Raw genomic sequence first — 12259 nt, 5'->3', positions numbered from 1 at the left:
GGTGATGCTGTGGACAGAGAGGTGTCTTCTGAGCTGCCCAAAATCAGGAGACAGGATGCTCTGGCATGTGTGGGTATGAAGCAGATCTGCCAAGCAGCAAGTAGAGGATCAAGCTGGAGCTCAGGGTGAAGATGAGGAGTGGATGTCCCAGCTGTGCTGCCCAACCTGTCTTCCTCTCCCTGAATGGCCCAGCATCAACCAGCAGAAGGAACCCCCAAGCAAACATGGGGAGAACCTTTGTGGTTCTGAGCCCCTCCTGCCTGCGCTAGCCTCCCCTCTGCAGCCCAACATCCCCCACTGGCACCTCACAGCTCCTGCTGCCACCACAGCGGTCCTGCTCTGCTGTTTTACCAGCGATGGAGCTCTGGTCGTCCCTGTGCAGCAGAAAGGAGTTTTACTGTGAAGGTTGAAGGGTCCTTGAATACAGAAAGGAAATACATAGTTAATGACAAAATAAGATTAAATGCAATGCATAGAAATAGCAAAAGGTGCGGATTAGGCAGGTATGCAAATGCCGTAGAGGAAAAACTGAAATGCAATTAGAAAGGTATCTCGACTGTGTGTGCAGAGCCACTAGTTCTGAGTTAGTATTCCTGCTGTCTTGAAACACTGTTGTTTGAGAGCTCTGCTCTTAAAAAAGGTGATTGTGTATATCAGATTTACCTTTCTAATTTGGATTGTAATGCCCAGCGCACCACACTTTGCCTGTTACACATTGAATGTTTTCCAGAAGAGTATGATATTCACAGTGGGTCTCGTGCTTGTTGACAGCAGAGTGTGGTTTAGGCTGGGGTTGAGGATGAGGATGGATGGGCTGTGGCTGAAGTGCTGTGTTGTGCTCTGAGTGTGCAGCACCCCATGCTGTATTTCACACATATGCTCACACTTGGGAAGATGGGATGGAGGAGACAGGGAATGGGAGCAGACTGTGATCCTAATAGCACGATGGCTTTGTCCGTACCCTGCTCACTATAACTAACTACTGTGGAGTCCTTAAACCTCTACAGCCCCAGCTGCTCTGGCCCACGTGCTCTTCCTTCCCTCCTTTTCCAAGGCCCTGCTCCTGGGCCTCATGCCCCTGCATTGGGCATCTGCCATTCCCTGCCCTCCCTCTCCATCCCTGGGCAAGCAGTGCTCAGAGGGATGGGGTGGCACCTCCTCTCCTGCTCCTCTTCTCCTGATGGACCAAGAGAAGCCAGCAGGAAGCTTTGCAGCTGCTTTATGGCCTTCAGGGGTGACAGAGGTTCTATCTGTTTCCCTTCCCACCCCACTGCTGTGCCCTCACCTCTTCATGCCAAGATGGTCACACACAGAACACAATGAGCATGAAAACCCCATAACTCTTTTTGTTGAGGCCCTGTCTACAGCCAATGGCAGGTAACTGCCATACAGGGGCCTGCATAAGAGCTCCCAAAGTCCCTCACTCTCCCCCCAGATAATCAACAAAATCAAACCAATGTTTGTTAGGATGCCTCCACCATGCTCTAATGGCCTAAAGCTGATGAGCTTCAGGGTGCTGCAGATACCTGTCCCCAGCCCAGCGCCGGGCTGTGTCTGGGTGGTGGGGAAGGTAGTGGGGTAGAGATAAGCAGGGAAGTGCTGTGCCCTCCTCCGAGGCACTGAGGCTGCCCTCAGAGGGCAGGTACCTGGCTCGATGGACCTAAGGTTGGGCTGATTCGATCTTCTTGATAGCCAAACGTTTTGATTTGCTTTTATCCTTCCCCCCTCCCCCCCTTTCCTCCTTCCCAGCCACTAAAACAACCAGCCATTAGTCTGATGCTGCTGCTTTCCTCATCTTGAAGTGAATTGGTGACGGACAGACAGACGGATGGATGTTCAAGCATCCTCAGCCTCACCATGAACTTGAATAGATGCAATAGGCAGCTTTGCCCTCCAATGCTGCCCTCCATGGCTCAGGCCAGGCTCCGTAGACATCCTTCTAGGACTGGAAGATTAAATGGTAGCATCTGGCTTCTCCCCATGTGGTCCTTGGTGCCCTCCCAACACGGTTCAGTTTCCAAACGTGCCACGGTTTGGATGTTTAGTGAACGTGTGCAGAGCTGTTAACACTGTGAGAGCTTTATTCTGCTGAGGAAGGGACTGGGGAGACAGCCAGAAGACAGCCAGAAGACATTGTGCTTAAGGAGAGTTTATTAGCATTGTTGGCTTCTGCAAACTGGAATAGCAACCTCATTTTTCCAGTCTGTTATGAGCTGAGCCAGTGCAAAGTCCAGATTAAAGGCCTGGATTTGTACCCTGCTCTCCTGCATCAAATAAGTTCCCAGGGCTCCAGATGAAGAGCCTCAGAGCCCCTGTGAATGCAGATGTTTGGCTCAGCCCAGTGGGATATACCTTGTGTAAGGGAAAAGTAAATCCTGTGGGCAGAGCTGAAGCTTAGAAAGGGAAAAAAGACTAGTCTGAAATAGAGGAAAAAAGTATGTGTGTGTACACGTGTGTATGTGTGTACGCATGATACAGAGAGGAGAGCCAAAGCAAATTAGATTTCTTTCTTTTATTATACAGGATTGTATGTACAAGGTCACCTTTCTCCCAAACATCAGCATCACAGTCAGTTCCTAGCAAAAACTGCAGCTCATCTCTCAAAGCCTAGAAAACAGCTCTACAACGGCTCAGTACAACACAGTGGATAAATTGTACAGGAACCGGAAAAAGGTAGGGGAAAGCACGGCTATCCCTTAAATCCCTCATGAATTCTTTGAAACTAAGAAATGCAAATAACACATTGTGCTTCAAGAGCCATGCTTGCTCCACAATGGCCCTCAGGGGAGGGAAGCTTTGCCCCCAGGACCTGTCTTCCCCTTCACCCTTTGAAGAGGGATGCTGTAGATGAGGTTTGGCTCTGAGCACCGGAGCACTCTATGAGACTTGGGGGGCCACGTGTTTTGTGGGAGGGTTTGACCATGGAGGAGGTGTGGACATTGGTCTGGATTCAAAGCACTGACGTGTATGTATGTTTTGAAGGGGAAGAGGGAAGATGGGCAGGACACATCTGATTGAATAAAGTGCTGTGTGAGTTTCAGTCCCATCTACCCTGGAACTCAGAAAAACTGGATAAGCCCATGAAGGAGGAACAAACAAGAAGAGAAAGGCTAAGACACTTGGTGTAAGGGGGTTCCCACGACAAGCTGCATGCTGGCTGCTGCAGCCCTCTACTTGCACGATATGGCATGGATCAAAACCAGCTTGAATTTGGGTAGGCAGGGGAGGTGCTTGCACGCTCACATGCATCATGCTCGGGATATTCACCGTTACCAGTCGCATTATGCTCAGGCCAGTTGTCACACTGTGTAGACCCATCAGACCAGTGACGGAGACCGGTGATGGTGACTAGTGATGGACTGGTGATGGAGACTGGATGCTTTCACAGTCAGGAGCAGGAGCTGTCGCATGCTCTCTCAGTGTGCCAGGTCAGTGTGAAGACACAGAGAGGTTGGGGCACCCTGGGGAAGGGGCTGATGTCTCTGGTACTGGAGAATCCTTGGATTATATCCCTTGCAGCTGGTTCAAGAAAAGGCTCTCATCCACACAGTGCTTGAACCCCCTCACTCTGCAGCAGCTTGTCAGCCTTTACATCGTGGTTTCCCAGCGGAAAATGAGGAGACAAACCACTGAAGCTGATGTATGCTTTGTGTCTCCTGCTTGGGATCACTTGTTTCCTGCAGGCAGCTTCCTTTCCCCTTCCCCTCTCTTCAAGCAGATGCACAGACATAGCACATGCACCAGCACGGACTCCTGGAAGTGACCCTGTACCCACAGCAGCTTATGGGGCAAAAGACACGACTGGACGTGACTGCTCTGGGAGGACAGCTCACCCCACACCCTCTTCCTCAGCATGACTTTTAGTGTGAGAACTCAAATTGTCCAAACTGACACAGTACTTCTCCCCCAGTTAGTAAATGCTCTTGCTCTCACCTAGCATGGGAAAAAACGTCTTTATTGGGTTAGGCTTAGTTCTCCCTCCTCTCCTACAAAAAGCTCTATAACATTTCCGACTCATTTGGTGACGCAACTGCTCTCCCATTATCTGGTCAGTGATGGTTCTGGATTGTGCAGGGTTTGGACCCTGCCTCTGCTGTCTGCAGAGCTCCGAATCCATTGCACAGGGTAGTGGGGATTCACTGGGATGATGGGTTTTCTTTGTCTTTGCTTTACAGATGGATGGAAGATGTTGGGCCATGTTTCTCCTTCTGAATGCCAGGTAGAGATGACAGCAGCACTTCAATTCAGCTTGTCTTGCTCAACGTGCCAGGACAGGGTTTAGCCTCGTGCTTTCCTCACACTGTTGCTCACTGCTGTTCTGAATGGGCTGCAAGGAGAGAAGGGCAGGGGGAAGGTACATCGTTTTCCTTGCATCTCAAAGATTTGTAATTTAGGAAGGGGAGTGAGGGGATGATCTGTGACCCAGCTGAGCAGCCAGGCTCAGTGCTAGGAAAACAGAGGATCAGTGGGAAAGAGCATCTTCTGAAGGAGCAACCAGCCCACCCCAACATGCATGGAATGAAAGCTTTTGCTCAGAATCAGCCTCTAAAGAGCAGTGTGTGAGCTGTACCTGGTTACTGTAGTCTGGCATCCTCCACATCTGTGTAATGGCTGTTCTCCTGGAGGAAAAAGGGAACCAGAAACAGTAAATCACCACATGTTCCTCTTGCCCTGCCTGGGACACTGTGACACCTCACATGTGGTGGCCAGCTGGTACCATGGTGTGGGAGAGCTTGCACCCTGTGAGCAGTGACCCGCTGCTCGGAGCAGTGGAGGAGCTACAAAACACACCTGATGTGGACACTGGGTGCCATGGCTGTGGCTTCTGGCAGACACAGCCTCAGGCAAACCCAAAAACTTCCTCTGGCTCCTTACTCTGGAAGGGATCTGCCAGACAGCCCTGGGATGTGTGATTCCCTCTTGGAGTTTGCAGTCTGGCTTCTCCTGAACCTCAAAGGGACTGGGATGAAATTAAGCCCACCTTCCCTTGTGTAAAGTCAGGTGTCTGATCTGGGCTACACCAGAGTCTGCACCTCCAGTGGGCATGTCCCAGGAGAAGTCCTGAGCCTGAGTCACACACTGCCATGGTTAGACTGGATGTCTAATGAAGGCATCCAGTCCATGCTCAGCACTTTCATAAAGGTTACTGCGTGTGCTTGCACAGCTCACACCTTGTTGTAGCACTGTGAGAAGTTAACTTGGGACCTAGGAATGGCCCACACCAGGCAACAGGCATTCCCACACCACTGGAACTGCCCAGTGATGCTAAGGGGTAGCCAGTCTGCAATGGCAAATCATGCACGATGTAATGACTGCTGCTGAACACAGAAGCTGGTCCCAGTCTGCAGCAGAAATCATCATATAGAATGGTAACATTCATAATCTTCATCACTCCAAAGGCCACAATAACACTGCTGCTGTGTTGAACCACTCCCCATGCAACAGTGGTTTTGAAAGCACAGCATGTGAAAGTCCCCCTCCTGGAGCCATCCTGCAATGCAGCATCATTAGAATTATTAGATGCTCAGCAGCAGGATTTTATCTCCTGCACAGGCCAAATTTTGTGGTGAATATTTTAGAGATGGAAATGAATCCAGATGCCTGCAGGGGATGATGGGTAATCCGAAAGGGAAGGCAAGGGAGCCCAGTTCCAACCCTGGTAGCAGCAGCCTGGTTTACAGGGCACTGGGGGAGATGATAAATAGAGTTTTACAGTCTGGGAGACCAAGAAGGTCTTTTCAGAGACTCTGCAGGGGAAAAGCCTCAGGACTGCAATGCATGAAGGAGGGAAAGCTGGATACCATGCTCAAAGGAGCTGTGGATGGAGCCTCCCAAGAGAGGGAAGTCTGGAGGCTTATGACTGCTGGCAACAGAATAAAGGCTCCTTCTCTGCAATGACGGAGCAGGCAGCACCCTGGGAACAGGCTCTTCTGGAAAGCCAGGTGAGGCAGCATGTGCTCCGGGAAAAGGAATAGCCCACATCACAGGGATTTGCCTTGGAAAAGTGGGTGAAGATGAGGGGCCAGACCAGCACAGCTGACATCATGGCAGGTATCTGCTACAGACCATCTGATACAAAGTCTCCTCGGGAAGGCTGGAGGCTGATTGCAGGCCCCTGGACTCCTGAGGGACTTCAACCACCCTGGCATGGGGTAGGAGGCAGCAGGGCTGGGTGCAGCAACCCAGGAGATTTCTGGAAAGTGTCAGGAATGACTTCTAGACACAACTGACTGACCAGCTCTATAGGGGTGACGTTCTTCTGGACTGCTGCTCATGGCCAAGGAGGAACTGGTCAAAGGTGTGAAGAGGGAGTGACCATGAGACTGTGAAGTTGAGTATTGTGAGAGAAGTGACCAAGATAAAGAACAGAATCAAATCCCTGAACGTAAGAGAGCAGATTTTGGGTTCTTCAGGAATCTGCGTGGCAAAAGCCATGGGGCACTGCTCTGGAGGCAAAGGAGACCAGGTCTAAAATGCTTCCCCTCACCCAGCTGGGGCTAACAGCACTGTGAAACACCACCCTGCTTAGCCATAGTATTTTCACATGAGCTGAAGTGAACTCCCCTGCAAACAGGGACGCTCAGGCCTGCTGGTCCCCAGGAGACATCCTCCAGTTGCCTACAGGGTATAGGTGGAACCTTAGACCCAAGTCCAATTGGATATTCCCCACCTGTCACCATGGAGAAGAGGTTCAAGACAGGGAAGTCTCTGTGCTGGGCACTGCCCAAGTGTTGGCAGGTCTGGTTCCTGCCTTGCACAAGCTATGTCTTTCTCACCTGAGATAGATGCACTCCTCCTGTTTGAACTAGCTGGACTTGGGTCCAGGCAGATGCTCAGCAAATAAGCCTAAAGAAGTTTAATCCTATTGTGTGAGAACCCAGCACCAAGCCCCCAGAAATGGTTTGGCTGGAGCCTGGCCTGATAAATGTCCAGAGCTACATGAAGACAGTAGACTATATGACTACGAATCAACCACTTTACACTATAAATATCTGCAGCCATGAGGGCGTGTTAAGCTCCCCCTCATCAGCAGCAGGCAGAGATCTCCCCTTTGGTAGGGACACCTCTCAAGGTTACCCCTCACGTCTGAGAGATCCCTTACCTGACACCTGGCATCGATGGGTTGGTAAGTGTCAGTTTTTGCATGCATGCAACATTTAAGACACATACAATATGTTTACACAATAATCTTCATATCCCATACTATAAGTGTGGTAGAGTATTGACTGCCAACCCAACTATACTTAAGTATTTTACATACCTAAATTTACTGATTATATCTCAATAAACTGACTACTAGATCAGATCTGTCTGACCTCTGGCTCTTCTCCTATGATGCTATTGCCCTTCAGAGACAAAGGTAGATAATGTTTTTATGGAGTGATGTGAGCACCATGTCCATGAACAGGAGGTGGTGAAGGCTACACTGCTGTGTGTAAGCCAAAGAGACGCGGGATAAAAGAGTCACTCCCCTGGAACTGGAAAGACTTTAGATCTGTCCAGTGTTGTAAGGTCAGGAGCAGAATATAAAGGATGGCTTTTGTGAGTCACCTTGCAGTGTTTAAGAGAACATCCCTGCAAACGAACTGCACACATTAACCTGCCCCATGCTGAGCACAATGAGCCTGTCTGATGCTGGCAGTAAAATATTTCTGATCTCAACACCACTTTAAGGCCAGAGAGTTACAGAAAATAGAGTTGAAAGGGAGCTGAAATAGTCATTTTGTTCATCTACTCTTAATGAAGACCACTCTTCTTAAATCATTGCCAGCAGATGTCTGTCCACTCTGTTTCCTTATCCCACTAATTGCAGAAAAATCCACATTTTTTTGTTGACAGGCTGTGTGCTGCTTTATCATCATTAGCATCTGCAAGTTTCCCCAGATTGCTACCATTTGTTCTCCTTGATGTAATTCAAACCTGGCCTTCCTTTTCCTAAGTGACACAGAGATGAAGGCCAGCTTTTGCCTTTCTTCTTTATAGCATCTCTTATGATGTCTCCTCTTAACCAGCTCTTCTCAGATTTAGGGGTCATGGACTTCAACTATGAGGCACCAGAAACCAGAACAGCTGAAAGACCACATTTAGATCCCATCATGACTAAGGTGAGGCAGAGCAGAAGACTACAAACAAGCTGGGAAGTGTTTTGAGTTAGAGGAGATTTTAGGCCACAGGAAGAGGGCTGTGTATGTCAATGGGGTGCGGTCACCCCGGTGACGAGGAGGTGAGGAAGAAGAAAGGGATGCTGAGCTTCATCCTTGTTTCTGCTGCCACCAGCAAGGAAGCAGAAGGAAGGGAAGGGGAAGGCGCAGAGCTGTTGCAGGGGACACTCAGTACAGGCTCAGAGGCTGCCCTGACATTCCCAGACCTCAGCAGGAGAGCTGTGCCAACCAGTCCAGCTTCCCAAGGCTCCAGTCCTATGGAAGAGGCAGGAAGCAGGGCTGTCCTTCCACCCCAGCACCCTGCTGCCCTTTGCCTGGGTCTGGAGCTGATCCTAATCTCAGAGGAGTCTTAATTCAGGATAAATGACAGTGCTGCTAGTGGTAATACGGTGCCCTGTGTTACCCTTACCATCAGGGTACGCAAGAACACGGCTCCACCTAGATGCTTTTCAGGCAGAAAATGTGCTCACTGGGTTCACTGGGAATGTCCTTATTCAGGGTGGGACTAATGCCAATGGGACTGATGTGTGCATGACACCAGGCCAGCCATGCTTGAGTGCTGCCCTCGCTATGATGTGCAGCTCCACGCACAGCAGCTGTGGTTTGCTCAGACCTTACAACTAGGTGTATGCCATTTGGTGCCCACCCAGACCACAGGGCATTGCAAATGCACGTTGTTAGGAAAGCGCAGTTAGTGTAACACAGCCTGTCTGCCGTATGTTCCAATCCATCTGAGAATTACTTGGGAGCAAAACAACTTGTTTTAACCATCAATTAACAGTTGTGAAATCAAAGATAAATGTGGTCTGAATTTCAAGAGCCAATCACATTTCTTCAGCATCTCCACAATCATCTGCTAGGTCATTGCTTTTGCATGCAGCAGAACAGTTTGAAAGAACAAGCTGTGAACAATCATGGGATTTAAACACAACAATTTCTCTTGAGGAAGGAAAAACTATTTTTCTGGGGATTTAGTAAGCTCCAGTAAAACTGTATCCACTACTTAACTCCTCAAGCTGGAGGGGCATGTTATCCCAACTCACCAGTTCATCTTCACATTCATCCCGTGCTAGACCTTCTTCCTCACCCTCGTCCCCATTCAGCGGCTCCTCTGTATTGGCCTCTGCCTCTGATGCTGTGTCTTCCTGTGAGACTTCGCTTTTGCTGCTCTCCGCCTTCTTCCGTACCTCTGTGAGAGCAAAAGCCAAGCCACACGGCTCAGGGCTGGGGAAGCCTGATGACACTCACCCAGTGGGCCCCAGATTCAGCTGGGAGGAGACTAATGCATCTATTTTACTTTTATTTTTTCCGTATTGGGAAGTTTTGCTGACTTTGAGGAAGCTGCTCAAAAGCAACCCTGAAGAGGGCAGAGCAAGTTATTGTTCTGCATCCCTCCAGTGCAGGTGTGGGAAGCAGATAGAACAGAACATAATAGAATAGAATAAAATAGAACAGAACATAATAGAATAACAGAAAAGCAAACTGAAAAAATACAAACTATATGAGAAAAAAAAAAAGAATCTCACCATTTTAAAAACCCAATTCTGTAATTTGGGGAATTCTGGCCTGTAATTTTGGCCTGTGATTGTACCCTGGAACCTGGGATTTCACACTTCACTGTCAGAGCCTTGAGGATGCTCTAAGCGGTGGTCAGCTCTGCAGGGTGCTTCCTTGCACTCTTTGCCTGTTCTTAAACTGGCCCTGAGGCATCTGCATGCACCCAACTGACCTGTGGACACCTTCTGTTCTTCAGCTATCTGCTCCAGTCGGCCCAGGAGAGCATCAATGTTGGATTTGATCTGCGTCAGCTCAGTTTTGATTGTCTGCAGCTCGCTGCACTTCACTTGGAGAAAGGAAGGGAAAAAAGGCATTTTTAGTGCCCTGCAGAGCACCCAAAGTGCCTCCCTCACCCCTCTGCCAGCCCCAAGACACCTTGCTGAGCAGGTTAAAAACTCAACTAGAAACCCCATGCTAGAAATAGATTCCTTGCATCCCTGGGGTCAATGTGTGGTGATCCTCACACGTATCTGAGCTTGTCTATGCTGGAAGGAGCCATGGTGAGGGGTGTGCAGGGCACACAGCTAACACAGGCTTGGTGGGCAGGTGGGGGGGGTTGGCTTTGCATGGAGCAGCAACGTGGCTCTCCTCCATCGCCAGCCCTTGCTGCCCTGCTGCCTGTTATGGCACTGGCAGGGACAGCTGGTGCTTTGCACCCCAAAAAGCCTGCGTGTCCATTATCCAGGCACGTTGTGGAAGCTGACACCAGGCTTTGGTACATTCCGGTTGTACTCGCATCTTCCCCTGCCGCATTCACAGCCTGTGGGCTTCTGAAAAGTCCTCTCTTGGGCTATTGTTTCCAGATGTTTTTGGTTTTTTTAAGGTTTTCCCCAGGAGCATCTGGCCCCGTGTGTGGATGCCTGGGGATGGGAGGTCTGTGTGCACCCCAGTCTCCACATGCACATACTCACACTTCAGCTTGGCCGAGCTGTTGGCGATGGCAGCCGACCTGGCGAAGAGCTTGACGGGGAGTGTGGCCTTCACGCGCCGCACGAGCGGGATGGTGACCCGCGGCCGCTTCACAGGTACCACCCTGGGCACCGGGGAGACTCGGCCCCGGTACTCGAAGAGCCTGGAGTGGGATGGAAGGATGAGGCAGGGGCTGAAGCAGCCCTGCAGCACCCCCAGCAGCACCGTGTGCCGGTGATTAGGTGGCACAACCAGAGCCCAAGCAGTGCTGGTGGTGAGCCAGGGCACAGGCTGGCCATCGGACCCCACTGACCTGGGCTGGGCTGGACCACCCTCTGCCCCACCTTGCTGTAGGGAAGATCCTGCCCCATAGAAAAACCCTGATGCCTCCCCTGCTCACCTGTCATAGAAGTCGTCCCTGTAATAGTCATAGTCGAAGTCGTAGCCGCTGCAGAGACACAGGCAGGATAGCACACGTTAATTACTGCTGGCAATTTATTATTATTACTCCCCTCATTGCCTGCTGAGCCTCCCAGGTCCTTTATTTATTCCCCCTCCATAGGGGAGTTCCTGTCCTTCCAGCTGGCTGGAGGTTGGCTGAGCCCAGGAGAAAGATTTGGGGCCTTGAGCAACCTGCTCTAGCGGAAGGTGTCCCTGCCCATGGCAGGGGATTGGAACTGGACGAGCCTTAAGGTCCCTTCCAACCCAAACCAGTCTGTGATTTGGGGCAGCTGAACGCACTGGACAGGGTGATGTTGGCAGCAGAGTGTTAACCTGGTTATCTCAAGGCAGAGCAACATATATGGGGTGGATTAAAACCTACAAACTGGGTGGGGAGAAACGTCCATGAGCTCCAAGCCTGGGGAGCAGGGACCAGCCCTCCATCCCTGGCCAGCCACGGAGAGGAGTTGAAAGTACAGCAAAGGTGTTGTGTCTGTAGAGTCTCAGCTGAAATGTTCTCTTGGCATTGCTGACATCCCTCCATCCTATCTTTAGCACAGCAGGACCGTGTCAGGCGGACACTGCTCTGCTGCCACTCTCATATGATTTGTTTTTAATACAATATAGAATAGGGAGATGTCAGGAAGAAGAGGGTATTTATTAATTTAACACCTCCGCTAGTGAAGATGTTTAAACCCAGTAAGACATTACCCATGTCCTCTTTTGTTAAGCTTTAACTGCATCTTAACCTAAAGTTGGAGCAATGCATTCCCCACACCCTGGAGACCCAGTAACAGCTTTCTCTCTTGTGGCAGCTGGTTCTTCGCGAGGCAACACAAACCAGGTGGTTAGAGTGGGTAATCCCAGCTCTTCAGAGACAAGACCTACTCTGGCGCTGCCTGATGCCCCAGCATGCTCTCAGCAGTGGGGAAGAGCAACACTGCTGAATGTACCAGCTACCCCCAGCTGAACACAGCATCTGGTTCCCTTGTGTGCTGCTGGCTGAATTAATGCTGGTGAAATAAGAAGTTATGCTGATGTTCCCTCCTCTCTGCTCTGAACAAAGAGAATGGTTATTGCAACCCTTGAAAGCAAAGAGTCTGTCCAACATCATGAAACCGTCTGAAGTGGCTTATAAAAAAAAAAAAAAAAAAAAAAAAGGGAAAATCTAATGGGAAGAAAGAAAGATT

General features: G+C 50.1%; 1 protein-coding gene across 1 annotated transcript in view; it reads right to left on the bottom strand.

Annotated features, from left to right (window-relative positions):
* Window positions 1-2497: 2497 nt before the first annotated feature.
* The window catches only part of RALY (RALY heterogeneous nuclear ribonucleoprotein), a 129320-nt gene continuing 119558 nt past the window's right edge, over window positions 2498-12259 (bottom strand). The window contains exons 5-10 of the mRNA XM_030503367.1: window positions 11029-11076; window positions 10631-10791; window positions 9892-10005; window positions 9206-9351; window positions 4571-4619; window positions 2498-4327 (exon numbers count right to left, since the gene is read on the bottom strand). Of these exons, the coding sequence (XP_030359227.1) occupies window positions 4575-4619; window positions 9206-9351; window positions 9892-10005; window positions 10631-10791; window positions 11029-11076 (514 nt within the window). The 3' untranslated portion in view covers window positions 2498-4327; window positions 4571-4574. The remainder of the gene's footprint in view (window positions 4328-4570; window positions 4620-9205; window positions 9352-9891; window positions 10006-10630; window positions 10792-11028; window positions 11077-12259) is intronic.

This window comes from Strigops habroptila, chromosome 13, assembly GCF_004027225.2.
Source record: "Strigops habroptila isolate Jane chromosome 13, bStrHab1.2.pri, whole genome shotgun sequence".
NCBI lineage: Eukaryota > Metazoa > Chordata > Aves > Psittaciformes > Psittacidae > Strigops > Strigops habroptila.
This window is presented reverse-complemented; position numbering and strand designations above follow the sequence as displayed.